This window comes from Sturnira hondurensis, unplaced genomic scaffold (assembly GCF_014824575.4).
Source record: "Sturnira hondurensis isolate 20B ecotype Veracruz unplaced genomic scaffold, ASM1482457v3 Scaffold0013190, whole genome shotgun sequence".
Lineage (NCBI taxonomy): Eukaryota > Metazoa > Chordata > Mammalia > Chiroptera > Phyllostomidae > Sturnira > Sturnira hondurensis.
This window is the reverse complement of record NW_028085821.1, coordinates 3,089,386-3,109,982: the sequence shown is the minus strand read 5'-3', so window position 1 is coordinate 3,109,982 and position 20,597 is coordinate 3,089,386. Positions and strand designations below refer to the sequence as shown.

The window sequence follows — 20,597 nt, the reverse complement described above, 5'->3', positions numbered from 1 at the left end:
CCAGTGCCCGGCTTTTCTTGGGCCTCCGCCAGACTCTGGATCCTGCCCTTGCTCACACCCTTTCTGTCTTTCTGAGCCTCCCTGTCGCTGCCTGCCTGCCTCATCCTGTTCTTTGTTCTCATCCATGCCTCCAGACTCTCCCAAACCCCTGGCATTGGAGGAATGAAACAGAAATTTATTTTCTAATCACCGTTGGGCAGTGTGAGACAAACATCAGCATAGCTGGCAAACACGGAGGCGGGTGGTTGCCTTGGGATCCCCAACCTGGAGTCCCAGGTTCTGCCTGATCCCTGTAGTGGCCGCCCTTCGCAGTGGTGGTGCCAAGGGGCTTAGGTCCCCCAAGTTCCCATTAGTCTCAAATAAACATATAATACAGCTAAAAATGATGTGTTTGCTATGAAAACACAACAACATGTAAGTCCCTAGACCCCGTTACACCCGCTGCCCTTGAGCCTCCCCTCCCCCCACGAACAAACTCTGGAGCCTCCAGATCTCACAGAGGGATCCACCGTCTCTCTCTGCGTTGCCTTTGTTCTCTGTTCTCACCATCTTCCCTTTATAACAAGTGGGGCTGGAAGGCTCAGTTCGTTCGTTCATTCATTCATTCATTCATTCATTCCTGGTCCCAGGCACATGTGGACAGTTTTCTATCCCAGGTTGGATGACAATACAAAGCAGTAGAGGGGGCCCGTGAGAGAAAGTATCAGTCTCAAGGAATTTCAGAGGCAAGCTGAACACACACTTCTACGGGTGCAAAGTTAGATGACCGTGCGTGGTTAGCAGCACGTTGGCAGCAACATCTCTCAGAGGTGGCTCTGATGTGTCACAGGACAGATATCAAGGACTGTGTCCATAGGCAGGGGGCGTCCCGCGGGCTGGAGAGAGGAAGTCCGGCTTTGTGGAAGGGTGGATTTGCACTGAGGCTGGGGGAATGAGCGGCAGACGGACAGCTGCCCAGTGGTGGCAGGCGTTCCAGGCAGAGGGTCGGCGTGGGGCCTGGCCAGCAGAAGCAGAAGCACAGCCTGGGACTCTGTGATGAATGGCTCAGGCGGCATGGCTGACTGACGTGCCCAGGTCAGGCCAGGAGTGTGATGCTGAATGTCAAGGCTGCGTCAAGCTTAAAGAGAAATGCCTGGAAACCCACGTGTGGTACATAGTGTGCCGACCAATCTGGGAGAGAATCACTCTTGGAACTTTTCTATGGTTCGTTCAGTAAGAGGACGCGACAGACTGATGTGGTTCGCAGGTGACCAGGTGTGGGTGACCGTCCTGGGCCTCTATCTTGGAGTACCCACCTGCCACAGTGGGATGGAGGCTGCAGACCCAGTGTCTTCAAGTGCCAGGGTCCCCTTGGGAGGTGACTCCAGGCTGCAGCTGAGCTGTACAGCTGCAGGATACCTCCAGGCTCTGGTCCTGTGCTGGAGAGACTCTGTCTTGGTTTGACAGAGGACAAGGGTGGTGAAATAGGTTGTCCTGGGTGTATGTCCCCTGTGTCAGCTTCTCCCATCGCCTGCTGGCCCTGAGACATCCCTGACCACTTTGGTACCCCAGACATGAGTGGGGTCTACTTCACAGTAGCCAAATGCTGGGACTGTCCTCTGTCCCACTAGAAACCAATCAATTCCAAGAATAGTTTTCTAGCCCGGCCTGAATCCTGCCAGTCCAGGGCCTGCACAGACCAGGCCCGCAATGGTCACCAGTAAATATGTATAAGTGGAATCCCCAGTCCCCACATCGCTGACCGCCGACTGCCTCCCAGAGCCTTGCCCAGGCAGCGTCACTCTCTTCCCCACCCTCCCAGTCTCCTCAGAGGCCACAGCTGTACCCCCTCCTCACTTTCTGACTTCTCTGTTGGTGTTCGCATCACCGGCCACTGCCATGCACTCCTCACCACTCTCTTCCCACCCAGGTACTTGGGCCCAGCCTCCTGGGACTCTCCCAGCTTGCCAGCTGCCTCCCATGGTGGCTCCTTGGTGAGCTCTTTCAATCAGATGGAAAGCAGTTGTGAGGACCTAACTGGGAGGAGAACTTAGAAGGCTGAGCAACAGTGTTTTCTGTCTAGACCAGGCCAGCCAAGAAGAGAAACTACCCGCAGTATAATAATAACACAAGAATAAACTCAGTGTTTTGTGTACCCACAACCGTAAGCCCAGTTTTGCCTCCCCCCGTGTGTATATACATACGTGCACCTAAGTTTATCTATGAGGCACCTTTGCATGAATGTATGGATATATACTCATATGTTGACTGAATGAATTTTTTTTCTGCTTTTCTATCTACTTTCATCCACGTCAGCCTGCCTTGGGTTGCAAAGGCCTGGGGTTTGGGAATAAGACCTGGTCGGGGGGTTGAGGGGTGAGCAGTCAGTAGCCCTGAGGAGGTAGGATCCCTTAGCACCACAAGTATTCAAGTGCAGGCGGAACAGCCACTTAGGATTGTCTGGGGCATTGCACCATCACATAAGACGTGAAACTAGGTGGCCTCTGAGGTCCCTGTAATTCCAGTGAATCTGATTCCAGAGCTCATTGCCTGGTCACACAGACACAATGGTGTGGTTGCCGCGGTGCTGTAAATGCAATGCTTTGGGTGACGTGGCATCGGTGCTCGTGGGGGAGGACTCTGGCCAGAGACTTGGCTGCATAGTTGTGTGCTCTTGGGCACATCTTCCAACCTTTCTAATCCTCAGTTTCCTCACCTGTAAAATGAGGACAACAAGAGTGCCTGGTAAGAGTTGTAGTGAGGACAAAAGAGCACACAAGAAGTACTCCGTGTGTGACACGTGGTGTGTCCCATCAGTACTGGTGGTGGTTGTTCAGTGGACATTGTGGTTCTATTGCAGGACCCGGTCTGAAGCGCACGGGTCCTCAGACGACCCACCTGGTCCTGTGCTGTGTTGTGATTCCATGGGGTCAGTCTAACTGTCCGCCCAGCTCCCAGCCTGGCCCTGACCTGAAATTCCCCTGATGGGGGGCGTGAACACACCCTTGAAGCTCCATCCCACACTCAGTTCAATTGGACATCAGGACAATGCTGGCCAGAACCCACTCCCACTCCGATAGCTTTGGCTTCAGCCAGCATTCCTGCTGTGGGCCTTTGGAAGGGACAGATAGTCCCATCCCAGCTTCTGAGGTGTCATTGCTTCCTGGCTCAACCAGTGACACTCTGCTTTCTTTCCTAAGCTAACCGGCATCTGAGCTGTGCTCGTGTGCTGTAATCTAGGAAGAATGAGAAGCGGGCTGGCAGCAGCCCAGCAGCCTGCTTTCAGGTTGTGCAAATGAAACTTAGGCAAACAAAACAGCCATTTCTGCTCCTACTCCCTTTAACTGGGATTCCTTCCTAAGAACAAGGCTGGGCTTCCCCTTGGGTTGTATTTCCAGGGTGAGTCCCTTTCCAGGTGGCTTGCCCAGCCTGTCCTCTCCACTCCTGAGACCGTGACATCTGTGACCTCATCACCACATGGCAAGGGGTTGGGAGGTTCTACCCGTTGACAGCTGCTCGACCTGGGATGAGGGCAGGGAACCTCAAAGTAAAGTCTGAGAACCTGGGAGGGATTGTCAGATCCAACCCCATCTATTCAAAAGTGAGAAAAAAGTAGAATTGAGAGGAAAAAAGTCCCACTGCTAAACTACACTGGCTAAGGAGGACAGGCAACCCCACAGCAAAAAAAAAAAAAAAAAAAAAAAATCCAGAACAACAACAACAACAAAACACCACTGGGGAGGATTCTTAGTTGTTGCCTTAGAGTTTTGCCTTTTTATATGAGAGTTTTCTGAGAGGGCTGGGAATCCCCGTGCAGGGCTCTTCCTGGGAAGGGCACTGCGCTTAGCAGACTGAATCTTTTTAGTAGGAGGGGAGACTTGGCGCCCCAAGTTGCTACACCTCTGTTCTTAGACTTGGGAAGAAAGGACCCCTGAGAGGCCTCACCTCTGTCCGGGGAGGGTCTTTGGGGAGAGGAGTGTGAGCAGGGGAAAAGGGAGTGAGGCCTGGGCTCCCAGCAGAGGAGGGGTGGCTCCTTGGGCTGCCTTGAAGAGGCCTCTAGCCCTTCTCCGGCCTCATAAACTTGGAACCCATGAGAACCTGAAACATGGAAGAGCTGAGATGCTGACTCAGTAAGAGAGGCCCATTTGCATAATATTTCTAAGGTGACTGATTTATATGCAGCTTGATGGTAATAAGAACAGCCTTTGTTTTCAACCCACTAACCCTGATTCTCGCTTGAGCACCTGCAGTTAATCAGACTTGTGATGATCATCTTACTATGTTTCTCACGCTGAGTACCAGTAACTCAAAGAGGAAGCCAGCCTGTAGCCCCTTCCCTGTGGGAAAGTGGGGCTTGAGGCTTGCAGACAGGGGATGTTTGGAAGACATCAGCCAAAGATAAGCCCACGGGTGCCCCTAACTTGGACAGAGAACCCCCTAACCCATCTTGGTGTACCTGCTTGTATGACCTATTTCCTAGCTACAGGTGGCTAGCATTACCTGTTCTAAACATCTGGCATTTCCTGCTGCTAAGTCACCTTCCCTCTGGCTTCAAACAGCTGGAGGGCCCCACTCCCTCTTCACCTCCAATTCATCTGGGATCCCTCCCTCCTTTTTTTTTTTGGAAAGATCTGGAGGTACCAGATCCACAAGTTCTGATGTCTTTAAAAGGGCCAGCCGGAGGAGTAAGGCTCGTTTGAGAGCTGTGACACCCATCTCGACTCCAGTGCAAGTCCAACAGCCGGTCTCACTTTGGCCTCCAGCCGGGCACCATGAAGGCCTGTGTTCCCCTGTTACTGGCTGTGCTCTGTGGCCTGGCCTGGGCTGGTAAGTCGCTACCTGGTGGAGGTAAAGGGGGTCCTGCGGGAAGAAGCAGAGGTTTGGGGAACGTGGGAGAGGGTGAGAATGGTGGGACAAGGAAGGGTCAGCTCTGTCCCAAAGCCATGGAGCACCTTAGACGGGTCCTTGTCTGAGGTGCGGGAGTTGCCTCTGGAGCGGACTGGGCTGTGAAGGGCGCTGCAGGGGCTGATGAACCAACAACACCGGAGCCACTTCCCGATGGCTTGGAAGGCCAGCCCCGAACGTCCCCTAGTCCAACCTGACTTTCGATCTCACCAAAGTTCGGGGTTTTGGAGTCATTGTGTGATGTAAAGCTGGGGCAGTGGCCTGCTGGGTTTGAGTGGCCTGCCTGCCCTCGGTAACTCCCTCCACTGCCTGGGGATGGGTGAGGTTGTGTGGGGTGGGACCTTTCTGTGGGTAGAGCCTTGGGAGAAGGGCAGGCTCAGGGGGAAACTGGCAGGAAGCGCCCCTGACCAGGAGGCAGGCTGTGTGCTACCTGGGGCCAGACACGTGGTCCAAGGGATGGGTCTTGTCCCTGTGTTAGAGGAACTAAGACAAAGAGAAGGGTCCTGGCCCACAGCTACTGGTGGTGCAGGGGATGGGATGGGAACACTGTCCTGTTTAGTAGCCTTGCAAAACGCTGATGCCAGTGTGTTAGCTGTGGTTAGTGACTGAGGAATAAGGGAGGGAGCTGAGCCGAGGTGTGGGGAGAGTGCTTGGCTGCCTGGAGGAGAAAGAATCAGAGCTTGACACCCACTTAGACTCGACAGTTCCTGTATAGGAAGGACTGTGGTAAGGACTAAATAAGATAATGTATAAAAAGCACTCTACATGGTGTGCTATCAATGAATTGGGGCTTCATGATTATAAATATTCCAGGAGAAACTTACTCTTGGAGTCCTTTCCAAGTAGGTTGTGGATAAGGTGACCCCTAATGGGATTCCCAAGTGAAAAGTATTTGGAGAGGAAGCTATTCCCAGGCCTCCCAACCCCGGATGGGATCACGTACCCCCACTTTGCGATTACTGCAGAGCTGTTGGAAATCAGCTCTGACTGGGCCCCAGGCGGCCCAGGGCCGGTGGTAGGGAGTGAGGGAGGACATGGCAACGCCTAGCGTGGCTTAGTGGGGAAGAGTGGCCACTGGGTTGGTACATCCCAGTCTCGGGAGAGGACAGTGACTGAAGACTTTTGGTCCCTGGGTTGGGGTGGGGTTGGGGAAGGCAGGCATCCCTGAGGGCGGAGGCAAGAGATGTGCCCGTGGAGCCCGACCCCTGGGGGTGGTGATCGGATCTGGCTGTGGGATTGATGGCAGAGGGAGGTTCAGTGGCTGATGCTTCCCTCTTGCCTAAGGTGGGAAGGAAGAGGCTGTGCTCTTGTCTGTCCTATTTCAACATCTCAGAATTTTGATGCAAGAATATGAATCATATGGGGAGCCACTGGCTGAGGCAGAAAGCTGGTCCTGAAAATGAATTTTCTGGTTGACTAGGTCTCCAAGGAAATAGCATCTGGGCCCCTGGAGAGGCACCAATGTGGTTGCTCCAACCATCGGAGGGGCTCAGCACTGGCACAGAGGAACACCCAGGCTCTCTCGGTGGGCAGTCTGGATAGGGAGTGAGCATCCTAGCACACTGACATCTTGGAAAGTGCAGAGAAATTTAGTGTTTCTTTGAGGGGCCACAGATCATGGCTGAGGTCTTCATGGGGAATGGAAGGACAATCTGAGCCTAGCAAAAGAGAGGCGGGGTCAGAGATGGGGAAGAGGGTGAGGTGCAGGGGTGGGCAGGTGGTGGGCAGAGCGGTGATTCAGGTGCCTGGCATCAGGTGGCGCACTGGTGTGAGTGAGTACTCAGGGTAACTAGTCATCGAGTGTCCCCAGAGCAGCACATCGAGGGGCCTCTCCACCCTCCAGTCCCAAGGTCGTTTTGAAGCCCACCAAGTTTACAGGGACATCTGAAGAATCCCTGGCCCAGGCTTCTTACTGGGGACAGAGTTCTTGAACAGAGATGAAAAAGTCCACTCCCACCGGGCAAGTGGGCGTGTTCTCCTGAGCACCACAGAGCTGGCTATTCACTCGCAGCCCGTCTCAACCGGTGCCAGCTGCTGGAATGGAGTGAATTCTGTCCTTGGACTCTGCTGATCTGGCCCATTGAAAATGCTGCCCTGTTTTGTCTGAATTCTCTCCCTTTGGATTCTGGGTGTACTGCCAGGCCGACTGGGCGGGCAACTGCCAGAGCCTTTCTCCTGGGCTGAAAATTTCTCCTTAAGGTCTTCGCATTCAGGTTCTAAGGGAGAATCATTTAAGATTCAGAGGAGTCCCCCTGGGCCTGAGGGGAAGCGGGGCCTTGGGCCTGGTCTTTCTTAGGGACGATTCACTGGATCTGAGGCCTGCGACACTGGAGGCCCTGTACACAATGCGAAGTTGCCTCGGGACCTGGGTTATGTTGCTGACACCTCTTTGATGTAAAGAAAACAGACCTGTAATGATGATGTCAGTGAGGAAACTGTCAGCAACATAAACGCCTGGCACCCAAGCCGAGGGATGGCCTACTGAAACCTAGGGAGGGAGGCAGCTAGACAAGTACTTCGGCAGGAGGATGGGCTGCTCCAGCCAGCCTGGACCCTCGTCACCGTGAAGACGGGCACACAGTATTGCCACTGTTTACTTATCTGACAGACACAAGGTGCTACTATGTGTCACACGCTGTACTAAGTGCTTTACAAATATTAACTCATTTAGTTCTTATAAATATTCTATGAGATGGCCTCCATTATTACACACCTCTACACATAAGGAAACAGAGGTAAGGAAGGTCAAATAACCTGCCCAAGTTCATGTAGCTGGGAAGCAGCAGAACCAGAATCCCAGCCCCAAGCACTTTGGTGCCAGAGTCCAGGTTCTTGACATCTCAGCTGTCACCCTCATTAGCACACTGTGAACCCCTGTCCCAGAATCCAAAGTGGTAACTGAGCCTGTATTCGTTAATATTCGCCTCTGTCCCAGACCCAGGCTAAATTGAGACACCATACCTGTATGGAATCACAGTTAGCGCCAAATCCCAAATCTAATCTAAGGCAAAAACTGGGCTAATTCCTCCTCTCCTGATCCTGATCCATTCCGCAACCCTGAATGTGATCTGAAACCTACCCCCAATCTCCACCCAAACATGAATACAAAATTGTTACTTCATCAATAAATTTAACTGAAGCCCACATTTGAACTGTAGCTCTTAATCTAAACCTAACTAACCCCAACCGTGGCCTAAACTGGGTTTCAGTTTCCTCATTCACACAAATTCCGATGCTGACAGTAATTCCGACTCTGATCTTGACGTTCTTCGTAACCCACAGCCTGACCCTGACTAACCCCAGCACTCGCTAAATCCAAACCTCAGGAACCTCAAGTGGAAAGAAAGGCTCCGTTATCACCCTTGAAAGCCCAGCGTGGAAGGAAGGGCCCCCACAGCCAGCTGTCGCCCTGGCTTGAATCCTCCACTGTCTGTGCTGTGGTGGGCGTGGTGGGGCTTGTTGTTTCAGGAGTGGTAGTGGGTTCACACCACTTCTTTTAAAATTTCTTGTTTCATGCCCCTGTGACCAAAAGCTTGTTTCTGCAAGCCACTTGGCTGGAGTCAGGGATGTGGTCTGTGGTTACATAACAGATCTTAGTCCAGAGCCCAGTTCTCACCCACACCCACCTCATTCCCTACCCTGAGATAAACTCATCTGAATGCATTCCAAAGATTCAAGAAACAGAAAGATGGGGGGGGGGCACAGAGGGGGGAGTGTAGGGTGCAGAGAAGACCAGATGAAGGAGAGGAAAGAACAAAGACGCAGGAAACATAAAAGGCACAGGATGAGAGGAAGAGAAGGAGGGGATGGGCCAGAGGGGAGAGGGCGGGTGGGACCACCCGAGCAGCAGCAACCCACCTTTGCCTACAGCACAGGTGAATGGCGGCCTCTGGGCCACGCTCAGCCCACAGACCTTTTTCTTTGGTCTGCCTGAAGTTTTTAGAAATTGGAAAATTTCACAGAAAAAATTAAGTCTTCTCTTGGGTGACCTAGAGGTGTGGGGACCCTGAGCCCACATGCCAACAGGGCGGCACAGGGCTAGAGCTAAGGGCGGCTGCAGCCTCAGGCAAGGCCTTGCTCCCGTTAGTCGCAGACCCCATCTCCTCCCACAGCCTCCCTGCATCTTCACTCGGTGACGGTGCAGGTCCAGCCCCAGTGGGCCTTTGTGTCGGTGAGCCTGGTGTGCACGATGGGCCCTGCAGAACACTGTGCTGGGCAGCGGGCAGTGGGAGGAGGTTTGTGCTGTGCATGGGAGGCTGTGGGGGGACTTCCCCCTGCGGACAGCAACGGCCTTTCCTGCCAGGTGGGGCCCCTGCCCTTGACTCGAGCCCTCCAGCATGGGTACCTTGATTAGGAGAATAGCATCCTCTCTGAGCTGAGTTTGTGACCTTTAAACTGCCTATAGGAAAAATGGAGTCAAGGGTATCACGCTGTAGTGAGAAATTTAACAGTGATGCTGCCTGCCAGGGCGACCTCCAGTGTCGCTGGCACCAGGACTGCTGTGAGGACTGCTGTGAGGACTAGGAGCACCTGGGTGCTGGTGAGGTGCCTCGTGGGGCGAAGGGCCTGGAACGCACAGCAGGCTGAGCCATGCCTGGGCCAAGCCCTCCTGACGGCTTGGATGGCCAGCAGCCTAGAGCAGGGCCAATGACGGGGCTCAGAGGGCCCAGGAGGAGGATACTTAGGGACACGGCAAGGGGCAGGGATTTGGCCAGCACTTGTCCCAGGTGTTGTAAGATAATCCCAGTGTAAAACCCCGACTTAAAATGAAATCGAGACCTGAGATATCTGTCTGAATTATTAGGATTAATAATATCTTGAAAGTTTAAATAATTCCCCCAAAAGCCAAAATGATAAAAAATGTTATTTTATTATGTATTCCATACCAATCATTACTCAACACTGTAAGTCGCAAAAGTAGAAAGAGGGGCAGCAAACCTCTCCTACTGGCACGCCACCAGGAAGGCTGCATGGGGTCCCAGTGACTGTCCCACTCACACTGCTCTTCCTACAGAGAGGGGCCGTGTGGCCGGACGTCTCCGACCCATCATCCCCAGTCCAGTGATTAAATGGGACATGCATTGCCCTCAAAGGCCAGTCCTTCTTCTGCTACTTCAATGGCATGGTTTTAAATGAGTCACTTAAAAAATCACTTTGAATAGTCACCTTGTCTGTATGCTGCCAGTGTTTCAGACTCCCGGATGAGTGACCTTCTGCTTTATGGCAGAAAGCTGTGCTAAGTTCACTGTCAGGCTATGTGTCCTGCCTCCCAATTTGGAAACCATGCTCACTGAAGCCGTGGTAGGACCTGGCCAGCAAGGCCACTGCGTGCACTCGTAGAGACGGTGCACTGTGCAGGGGCACCTGGTGAGGAGGCAAAGTGGACCGAAGCTGAATCTCTATCCTTCTTGCTAAGCCACACGCCAGGGCCTGGACCTGTGCCCGTGGAAGGGAAGGAGTGCCTCTTCCTGATTTGCCCGAAGGGGGTGTCTGCTGACCCAGCCCTGTGCCCACAGAGCCGCTGTCACCCGGAGGGGAACTTTATTCAATGACACGAAGAACACCACGTGTACTGGCAGGAGTTCTGCTGAGCAGGCTCAGGTAGGGAGAAGCAGGCCCAGAGCTCGCTGTCTGAATCAGAGCCTGCCCGTCTCTGCTGCCTCTGTCCCCATGGAGCAGAGGCACAGGAAGGCCTGTTCACTGTAGACCATGGGCTGGCCTTTCTAGGTAGAGATCATAGTCAGCTTAGGAGCCATTTAATCTCCAACTCTCTGATTTGCAACTCGTAATATTATAGATGATGTCTGAGACTCTAGGTCAGCTCACAAAAGTCTGTCAACATATAACATGACAGAGTTGGGAACCCTGCGAATTGTCTGCACTTGGAACACAGCCTGGCACTGGGGAAGTGATCAGGAGACTTTTGGTGACTGAATGGTGACTTGACCCATGGCTCGAATGGTAATGACACAACATTAGCCAGTGAACTCACTAATAGATTCTGAGTCACTTTGTAATAGTGTTGTTTCTTGGGGGGAAATTATTCCACTTGTGATGACAGAGGAGCTCAAGTCTCCAGGAAGATTTCTCCTCTCCATCCCCACCCCACCCCATCCAGCCTCACCGGTGTGCAGTCTGAGGCCAGGACAGAGGCTGCAGTCACTTAGCCTGCAAGCTGAGGAAATGGAGCGACTGTAGGAATGTGCTGTTCTCAGCACACCCTCCCCTCAGATACAGCCTTTGTGGCCACTGTCAAACCCTTTGCAAAGAAAGAAGGGAAGCTGGTATCTCAGGAAACAGTTCTTGTTCCCAGAGGTCCCTGGAGGAGCCCACCTGGACTCCAATGGGATGTCAGTACAGGGGTGGCATGTTCCTACGTGAGGGTCTTTGCATCTGGAGAATGTCAACCCTGTCCATCTGTCAACTTTTGTCAGAGAAAAGCCGCAGCCAGACCTGAGTTTTCAGTCCAGAAGGGACTGCCTGCGGTCTCCCCTCCCCTTTTTATAGAGGAACGCACTGAGGACCAGGAGGGTAAAGGAGGGACGTCACAAGGGACGTCATCTGGGGAGATGCTTTTCACTTTTTATAACAGTTTTCAACCATCAGCCTTCCTCTGTCTTCCGTTTTCAGTTTTTCTCCTTGTCCCCTTGGTATTTGCTCATTGTACCCTAGCTCCTGATTTGTATTTTCTTCCACTGCATATGCTTTTCCCTGAGGCTGGAGGAACTGAGAACCAGAGATAAAGGGGAGGGATGGCTGGAGATGGCTGGTGATTCTATTTCTCTGCCTTTTAGCTAAAAGGGACCCAGAAGAGCCAGAGCCATTCCTGGAGCTGGAGGAAGACGCGGAAGAGGCCCTGGCTAGCAGTGAGTGCCTCCCCAAAGGGGACTTGGAGGATAAAGGAGAAAGGACATGAGAGGGTGGTAGGGGAGGGGTGTACATACCGACGGTGACAGTCCCAGGCCTAAGCCAGACAGACCCCAAGCCCAGCACCTGGAGGTAGTCGCTGGACTCTTGGGGTCTGGGCAGGAAGAAGCCTGAGGACCTCAGTAGTCCGGGGTGGGGAGGGGGCGGTCAGCAGGAAAGAGAGCCCGAGGCCTGTGAGGAGGCCGGAGAGGGAAATGGAAGAGATTTTATTTTTAGAGTGGGGAGATTATAAAAACAACAGGCCAGAAAGTGGAGCTGGGCATCAGAAAGGACTTCCTGACTGAAGGGTGTGCACCAGAGAACTTGTTTGTTTTCCTTCCCTGGAGAACTTGAACGGAAGAGTCAGGAGAGCAAGGCCAAGAGTGGGGAGCTAGCCCAGCGGAGCGACCCCTAGAGGTCCGCCCCCACACACGTTGCCCTGTTCTCTCAGACCGGTATGCGGCGCCCAACTCCTGCCATGGCCGCTGCCACGAACGCTTCGACAGGCGCCGCCCATGCCACTGCAATGCCCGATGCCCAGAGTTTGGGAACTGCTGCAAGGATTTTGAGAGCCAGTGCGGCGACGGTCAGTCTCCTGCTCCCTTTAGCCCAGCCCCGGGGACAGAGGGACTCTCCAGAGCAGTAGTTCTCCAAGTGGGGTCCCTGAGCTGGTGGCATCAGCATCGGGAATTTATTAGACATGCTTTACCCTGGACCTACTGAATCAGAAACTCTGGGGGTGGGGTAACCCCAACCCTAACCCTAACCGCCCCCCATTCATTCCCCCCCATCCACCTGCCCCTCTGTCTTAACAAGCTGTCCAGGTGATTCTGAGGCATGTCAGACTTTGAGAACCGTCCTAGAAGAAGGGGGTGGCATGAACATTCTCTGGACTCTCTGTGGGCAAGGCCATGTGCTGATTTTAAGGATAGTGAAGGCCCAAGGATCCTGTCCTCTGGCTACTGGGGGGCATGACTGCAGCCCCTCTCCCTTGCCACCAACTTCTGGAAGGTGCTTAGAAGGTGAGGCGCACAGACATGGCCTCCTTCGGGCTCTGAGACAGCCCTCCCCCAAACCCTCCAGAGGGCTTCTCCCACAGCAGTGATGCCATAACTGAGAATGAGCTGCAGGCCATCTCCGAGACCATCTACAGGGTGGACACCAACAAAGCCCAGAAGGAAGACATCATCCTCAACAGCCAGAAGTACATCTCACCCTCCGAGACCAGAGACCAAGTGGACCACTCCCCGGAGCCGTGAGTTCCCTTTATTTCTCTCCCTCAAAGTTCCTCCCCTAAAGTTTCTTCTTCAGTTGCTTCTTTGGGTGCCTCAGCTCTTTTCTCCTTCAGGTAGGTAGGATCAAAGGGAGAAGGAAAAAATAGGTCTCCAGAGGCAAACAAAGCCATGTTGAGGGGGGATTTCTGTGATTGGCCGGGCTGAAGGTGGCTTCATGCATGGGCTTCAAGAGTATCTGAAGCTCTCCAACCTGGTCCCCAAGCCCACTATCGCAGGCCTGCCCCGGCCGGCCTGGCAGTTCCTGGAGGGGTTTCTACTCCACCTCAGGCCTCTGGGCCTCTCTCCACCTCTCCAGGCTCTTTACATATGTCAGCGAGAAACTGCTCTCCAAGCCGACCTATGCCGCCTTCATCAACCTCCTCAACAACTACCATCGGGCGACGGGCCATGGGGAGCACTTCAGTGCCCAGCAGCTGGCCGAGCAGGACAATTTCCTCAGGGAGGTCCTGAAGACGGCAGTCATGAAGGAACTGTACAGCTTCCTCCAGCACCAGAGTGAGTGAGCCCTCCAGGCCCCATGGAGCAGAGCTGAGGACTCGGGTCTGTCTGGCAGGACAGCCAGGAACCTCTGGGGCCTCCACAGTGGGCAGGTTAAGAACGTGTGTGGGGACTCCCTGGAGGTCAGGGACCATTTGAGAGGGGCGGGGAGAGAGGGCCAGAGAGGAGCCCAGAGAGACCATGGATGGAAGCAGGAGCTGAAGAATCCTCTGTCTGGCCTGGAAGTCGCCCCATCTTTTGATTTACTCTCAGCTGCCTTGTTCACACTCCCACTCGCTGCTTCAGTCTCAGGGTTCTCTGCAAGGCCCTGAGCTGCCCCACTCCACGCAGGGCACGCGTCAGCCACCGCAGCTGATCCAGCGTCAGGGCTGCTTTCCAGGCTCAGAGACTCCTCCATTCTGCTCCTTCTTCCTGCTCTAAGTCCAGGAAGGAGGTCGGCCCCCTCCACTTTTTTGTTGGGGAAACAGCAACAGAAGATCAACAAAACTTCAGAGGGGAATGTTCTACCAGGCAGAGTTCTGGTTGGAGTGGCTCCAGACAGAGACATTTGAATCAGACCAAAAAAGGTTGGGGCTGTGGGGCTTCTTGGCATGGGCTGTGTTTGTCAGTGTCCTCCAGATTCCTCTCCTGAACTCCAGGCAGCTGGGCTTTGCCTCAGGGCAGCTCTGTCCAGGTCTTCCCTCCTTGGCCATGGGATGGCCTCCCTCATGCTCACAGCTGGCTACTACATTCCATTCAGGGGCCTCCCGATTAAGAGTTAGTGACCTGATCTGTGTTTACATACAGTCAGTGACAAACAATCCTCCGGAAGAGGACACAATCCTTCACTGCCCCCTGGTGTTCTCTTTGTAGTAACCATGTGCGAGAGTCTTGGCGGTCAACACTGAGCCCTTCCACTTTTCAAAGGAGAGAAGTGGAGGCCCAGACAGGCTAGGTGACTTGCACGAGGCCACACGGGAAGCTGTAAGCAGAGGCAGGCTGAAACCCAGGGCTGTAATACCGAGGCTGGGCTGTTCCATTACTCACCTTGCCTTCACCCAGCTCCCTGCTCGAATCCCACGTGTCCTTCAAGTCCTAGCTCCCGCCCAACTGCATTTACGAGGCTGCGCTTGCCAAGAACTTGCCAGCTGGCTCTCCTCCTCTCTTCAGAAGTAAAAGGTTGGGGGTGTGGCCCCAAATCACCCTGGGCCAGAGAGACTTGATTAGAGTTCTGGCCATGCCACTCACCAGTGACTCGACCTTATTCTACCTGTCTGAGCCTTCTTCTTTGAAATGGGGTCTGGGAGGATTCAGGCTTGTAAAGCACCCAGTGGAAAAAGCCTGGTACTGAGTAAGTGGCAACCATTCTGATTATGAAATGTTCTCTGTTATTTTGTATATATTTAGCCTTGTTTTCCAATTGTGTTTTAACTTCTTGAAAGTAAGGAATCTGTCTGGCATCACTTTTGTATCCTCCACACACAGTTCTGGGAACCAGTCAGTATTTGATGGCTCCTTAATTTAAACCCCCCCCCAGTGCTGGCCTTGGCTTTGGGTCCCAGCTGCCACCGTGACAGCCCCACCTGCCTATCTGATGGCATCTCTTTGGAACTTAGTGCAGAGAGAACTCATGGTTCCTGCCTCTCTTCAGTTTTCCCCGTCTCATAGATGACACCACTCAGGGGTGTCCAAACTTGTGGTGTCTCAGGCCACACATTAAATACATAAACACTAATGAAAACTGATGAGCAAAAAAAAAAAAGCTTCTAAGTAAATGTATGATTTTGTGTTGGGCTGCATGCGGCCTGTGGGCTGCGGGTTGGACACCTTCATGCAGTTGCTCGGGTCGGAAGCCCAGGAGTGGTGTCTGATTCTCCTCTCTACCTCACTGCGCCCCAGCCCCATTTCCTCCACCAGTAATAACATCCATCACTTCCACCTTCGAAATCTATCCTTGATCTGCCCGCTTCTCACGCTCGCTCCACGGCTGCCTGCGCAGTCGAAGCCGCTGCCACTGGGTACCCGGGCAAAGCGTTAGCCTCACTTAGGTTTCTCTGCTGCTCATATGCCCTGTTGACCTTTTTACACACACAACCAAGTGATTTAAAAAAAAACAAAACAAACAAACCCTGCAACACAAAATTCTCCTGCTTAAAACTCTTAGTGGCTCTCCCATCACCCAGAAGCTTTGGAGTCTTTAAGAGGTCGGTCTCTGGAGCTAGACTCCGGGGGCTCCAGTGCTGTCTCTACCTCTCACTAACTGTGTCATCTTGGTGAGTTATACCCCCTTCATTTGCCTCAGTGTCCTCATCTCCAAGTTGAGAATAATTAGCACCAACCTGATGGGAAGATTCAATGGCAGGATTGAAAGCACATCAAACAGTGCCAGGCACAAAGAACATACTCAGTAAATCTAAAATATTTTGGGGTTTTTATTACTGTTTGACTGAGCTCCACCCCTCCTGCCGTGGCTTCCTTGATCTGGCCCCTGCCTCCGTTTCCCCTCCTGCTCATGCTGCTGCAGCCGCATTGACTTTCTTTCAGCTCTTTGAACATCAAGCTCAAGTCCTTCTGGAGCCTTTACACTCGCTGTTCCCTCTACACGGAAGAATCTTTGCCCCAGACCTTGGCAAGGCTGGCTCCTTATCTTTCTGGTCTCCGATTAGTGCTACCTTCTCAGAGAAGCCTCTCGGGTCTTCCTTTCTCGAAGAGCCCCTAACCCGCATCCTCACCTTCGGTCACCATGGGATAATCTTCTTTATTTTCCTCAGCACTTATCTGAACCTGGGTTGGTTACTTACAGTTTATTTATTTATTTTTCATTATTTGTCTCCTCTACTGGAGTGTAAACTATAAAGACAGGGATCTAGTCCTCGTGACTCCCTGCTGAATCTTTCACCTTTAGGTCTGGGTCTGGCACAACACAGGTGCCCGTAAGTCACTGTTGAATGAACAACTGAATACATTTGGTGGTTGAACCCGCGTGTCTCAACATGATGGAGCAGGTGGCCCTTCCTTCCTTCCCAGGATTTGGTCCTGCCTCCCCTTCTTCTAAATCCTCTCTGTTCCCCCCCCACAGACCGCTACAGCTCAGAACAAGAGTTTGCCGACGACCTGAAGAACATGTGGTTTGGGCTTTATTCAAGAGGCAACGAAGAAGGGGACTCAAGTGGCTTTGAACATGTCTTCTCAGGTGGGGTCACTCTTCTTGGAAAGGAAGAGCTGGAGAGACAGCTTCCCTCAGGAGCAGGGCAGCACTGGGCATGGAGGAACCGGCGGCCATGCCAGCTGGCAGGGAGGGACATGTCTACTGGCAGGCCAAGAGGGAGGCATCTGAGGAGCCACCACTTAGGACAAGTTTCTTGGCATATCTAAGGGAGAAGGGGGACCAGGTGCTGGGGCTCCCAAGGGGCACATATAGGGAGACTTTTGGGGGGCATGGTTGTTTATCTCTGAACCGTCCTCTGCCTCCAGGACTTGGTCAGCTGCTTCCCAAGGAGGCCTTGGTCTTTCTCCCCACTACACTAACCCATAAAGCTTCCAGCAAGTTTGGTCACCAGAGTCAGCCAGGAGGAGGCATTCTCCCAAGGGCTTGAGCCTTCCTGAGGTGTAAATTAGGGATGTTAGGGATTCTGAGAAGTCTGGGCAAGGGACTGAGCAGAGGAGCAATCTAAAAGTCAGAGACTTGAAAAGGGAGAGGGCCTTGGGAGGGGAGAAAGGGGTTAGAAGGGAGGCCCAGATCACCCACCTTGAACTCTTTATTACAGGTGAAGTCAAAAAGGGCAAGGTCACTGGCTTCCATAATTGGATCCGCTTCTACTTGCAGGAGAAGGAGGGCCTGGTTGACTATTACAGTTACATCTATGATGGGCCTGTGAGTACTGGACGCGGACCCCCTGGGCTGGGAAGCCTTGTTATACCCAGACTTCTGGCCCTCATTCTACGTCCCGAACAGTCAGACTTGTCTCTCACCCTGACCCCCTAATGGGGACTGTGAATATGACTTCCCACTGTGCTGAACAGCAGGTTGAACTGGCCAGGACAGTGGGATTCCCATCCAAACAGTGAAGTTGCTCCACAACTTCTGGGGCAGGAGGTGGAGGACACCGTTTCTGGAGAGGGGTAGGGGCAGGAGAGGGTTCTCAGAGGGGAAAGCCAGACATGCCATTACTCCCTGCCTGAATATTCTTAGTATGTGGTATCCGCTGGAAATTTCAGCTTGGCTGGTCTGAGTGAAACTCCTCATAGTTTACAAAAATGAAACCTTTGCTGTCTGATGCCAGAAAATAATTTGGGAGCAGTAAGTGGCCCTTTTCGTTCATATGTGAGGGCATAGGGAAGCTCTGTCCCTGTTCCCCAGGCGTCGGTCGCCTGGCGGCTGACTCTGGCTGCCCTCTGAGATACACACACACTGGCAGCTGCAGACAGAGGGTCAGAGTGGGGCTTGTACATTGTAGACTGTTTACTCAGTTGATTTAAAGAATCCATCCTTCCCGGAAAGCTTACACAGACACCTAATGGGCCCCCAACAAATCCTGGCTGAATGCTGCCACTTGCCACCCCTCGGCCAGCCTCCAACTCTGTGGCATTCACCACACCCCTCTCCGTCCACAGTGGCAGTCTTACCCTGACGTGCTAGCCATGCAGTTCAACTGGGATGGCTACTATAAGGAAGTGGGCTCGGCTTTCATCGGCAGCAGCCCTGAGTTTGAGTTTGCGCTCTACTCCCTGTGCTTCATCGCCAGGCCAGGCAAAACGTGAGTACTGGGCCAGCCAGCCCCGGGGAGCAGGGTGTCCTTAGCCAGGACTGTCACGAGACCTGGATTCTGCCACTCCGTGGCTCAGAGGGCACGGAAGAGTCACAGTTCTGGGCCTCGTCTTTCTCCCTTGGGAAGGAAGCTGTTAGATTGGTGGCTGCCCAACCTCATCTGACCAGCAGAACCCTTGCCCCTCTTTTCCCCCAGTGAAATCTTATGCAGGACCTTAACGTATAAAACTGTGAGAAATGGCCCTGCCTGGCGTGGTCAGTTGGTTGGGCATCATCAGTCCCCAGTTCAATTCCCAGTTAGGGCACATGCCTGAGTTGTTGACCTGGTTCCCACTTGGGGGCACGTGAGAAACAACTGATTGATGTCTCTTTCCCTTGCTTCCTCCCTACCTTCCGCTCTCTCTATAATGAATAAATAAATGAATAAAATCTTCAAAAAAAAAAGGTGAGAAATGGAGTTGCCCTGGTGCTCCAAGCCTCCCTAGTTGCCCTCCCCACACCCCACCGGAGGTTGCCTGGGGAACCTTAGCGCCCCAGAGAGTTCGGTTGGAACCACTGGGCCTCATATGTTCTAACCTTTGAAGACTCTGGGTTCTGCCACTTTTAAACCCTAAGCAGACGTTTAATTTCTGGGGGTTCGGTTCTAGAATCTGGGATTTTAGAATACTGCTCTGGGAAAGGTGAGAAGCATGTTCTTTAAGAAGACAGAAAATAAGGCGTAGATTTTGAAAGGGTTCCATGCATGCGGGGAGCTGGAGGCAGTGTTGAAGTAAGCTGCGGCAGCTCTCATGGGGCCCTTTAAGACAGAGTGGAGACCTTCTGCATGAGATGGGACAGAGTGGAGTGAAGCAGGGGTCCCATGATTTGACAATCTTTTCCACAGGTGCCAGTTAAGCCTGGGTGGACATCCCTTGGCCATCAAGACCTATACCTGGGACAAGTCCACCTACGGAAATGGCAAGAAGTACATCGCCACAGCCTACGTGGTGTCTTCTACCCGATAGAGCTTGGAGCCAGAAAGGGGCCTGAGGGCAGTGAGAGCTCTTGCAGGACCGAGGCGCTATCTGCTCTGGGCTGGACAGTGGATGGAGGAGACTGGGAGGGATTCCCGAATCCAGACATGTCCAATGGGAAAGAGAAAAAAGACAGAAATTGGAAAAATGCAGGGAAACAGTCAAATCTTTGTCCTCCACCATTTTGGAGCAGCACCCAGACACGGAAGACACTGCCCTCCATAGCTCTTTGCCTACACTGGAGCTGGAACTGTGAACAAGTCCTTGACCTCTCCAGGCCTCACGTTTCCTTTTCATGTAAAGGGAAGGGTTTGCCTCCTCTCCTCTTTTTTGGGGTTGGTGAGAGGAACCTGATGAATTATAACTGTGAAGGTGTTATCCATTGTTCTTAGGAAGAACGGCTGACATAAATTCAGGATTACTATAATGGCTGTTATTGTACACAGCCCTGCAAACTGCATTTCAGCCCTATGTTGGAGCCTCAGAGGTATCAGGCCATGGAAGTCAAGCATGGGTATCTGGTCTTTTCTAGGGCTCCATCCTCTCAGAACAGGGTCTGGGAGAACACAAACACTGGATGGAGAGGGTAATGGTGGTCACAGTGAGTGGGGAAGTGGACTTCTCCAGGCCTGAAGGTTTTTACAGCTGGGTCAGTAACTGCATCAAGAATGTTCCTGCTTGTTGACATTTGGTGCAATTATGGAGCTGCATTTTGATCCCGAATAATTTGTGAGAGTGCCCCCATAGGGTGATTTTGCATCAGAAGAAAGGAGCCTATAGCTTGGTGTCATTAATAGTTATTTAAGCCTTAACCAGCAGCCATAAATTGCGTAAACTCAAGAAGGGAAGACCAGGGTGACTGCATTTCAAACTCAATCATGCATTTCTATCTTAACCCCACTGGGAATCAAACACTGTTTCACAGTGCCAGGCTTGAACTATAGTTAAGAGCAGTGATTTTCAAGAGGAATTTTTAAAACATGCAATACCTAACTCTAGCCAGGGACACTGACTTCTTTTCCCTTAGATTGTAAAAAAAAAAAGAAGAAGACAGCAGCCAACATAACAATAGTTATCCAGTGTAAATGCCCTGTCTTAAACCATTAATACATAGGTCATATAATAAAGTTGCATCTTATTGGTCATGTCACATAATAAGTTTGTATCGGATTGGTTAATGGTACCAGAAATCCTTATATACAAATATAGAGGCCTGATTTTTTAAAAAGTCATTTTGGAGCAAAAAGAATAGGT

General features: G+C 52.4%; 1 protein-coding gene and 1 long non-coding RNA gene across 2 annotated transcripts in view; one reads left to right on the top strand and one right to left on the bottom strand.

The window, feature by feature from the left end:
* LOC118997446 (uncharacterized) overlaps window positions 1-9,032 on the bottom strand; it is a 22,763-nt gene extending 13,731 nt beyond the window's left edge. The window contains exon 1 of the long non-coding RNA XR_005068670.1: window positions 9,022-9,032. This is a non-coding gene — a long non-coding RNA (uncharacterized LOC118997446). The remainder of the gene's footprint in view (window positions 1-9,021) is intronic.
* Window positions 4,631-20,597, top strand: ENDOU (endonuclease, poly(U) specific). The gene is made up of 9 exons (XM_037061118.1): window positions 4,631-4,806; window positions 11,679-11,750; window positions 12,242-12,376; window positions 12,874-13,045; window positions 13,381-13,580; window positions 16,642-16,755; window positions 17,330-17,436; window positions 18,177-18,319; window positions 19,214-20,597. The coding sequence occupies exons 1-9, from the start codon at window positions 4,752-4,754 to the stop codon at window positions 19,332-19,334; spliced, it is 1,119 nt and encodes a 372-aa protein (XP_036917013.1). The 5' UTR covers window positions 4,631-4,751; the 3' UTR covers window positions 19,335-20,597.

Coding starts and splice junctions, on each gene's coding strand:
- ENDOU (XM_037061118.1), top strand. CDS start 4,752: ATGAAGGCCTGTGTTCCCCTGTTACTGGCTGTGCTCTGTGGCCTGGCC. Junction 13,046..13,380: donor GTGGACCACTCCCCGGAGCC/GTGAGTTCCCTT, acceptor CCACCTCTCCAG/GCTCTTTACATATGTCAGCG. Junction 18,320..19,213: donor ATCGCCAGGCCAGGCAAAAC/GTGAGTACTGGG, acceptor TCTTTTCCACAG/GTGCCAGTTAAGCCTGGGTG.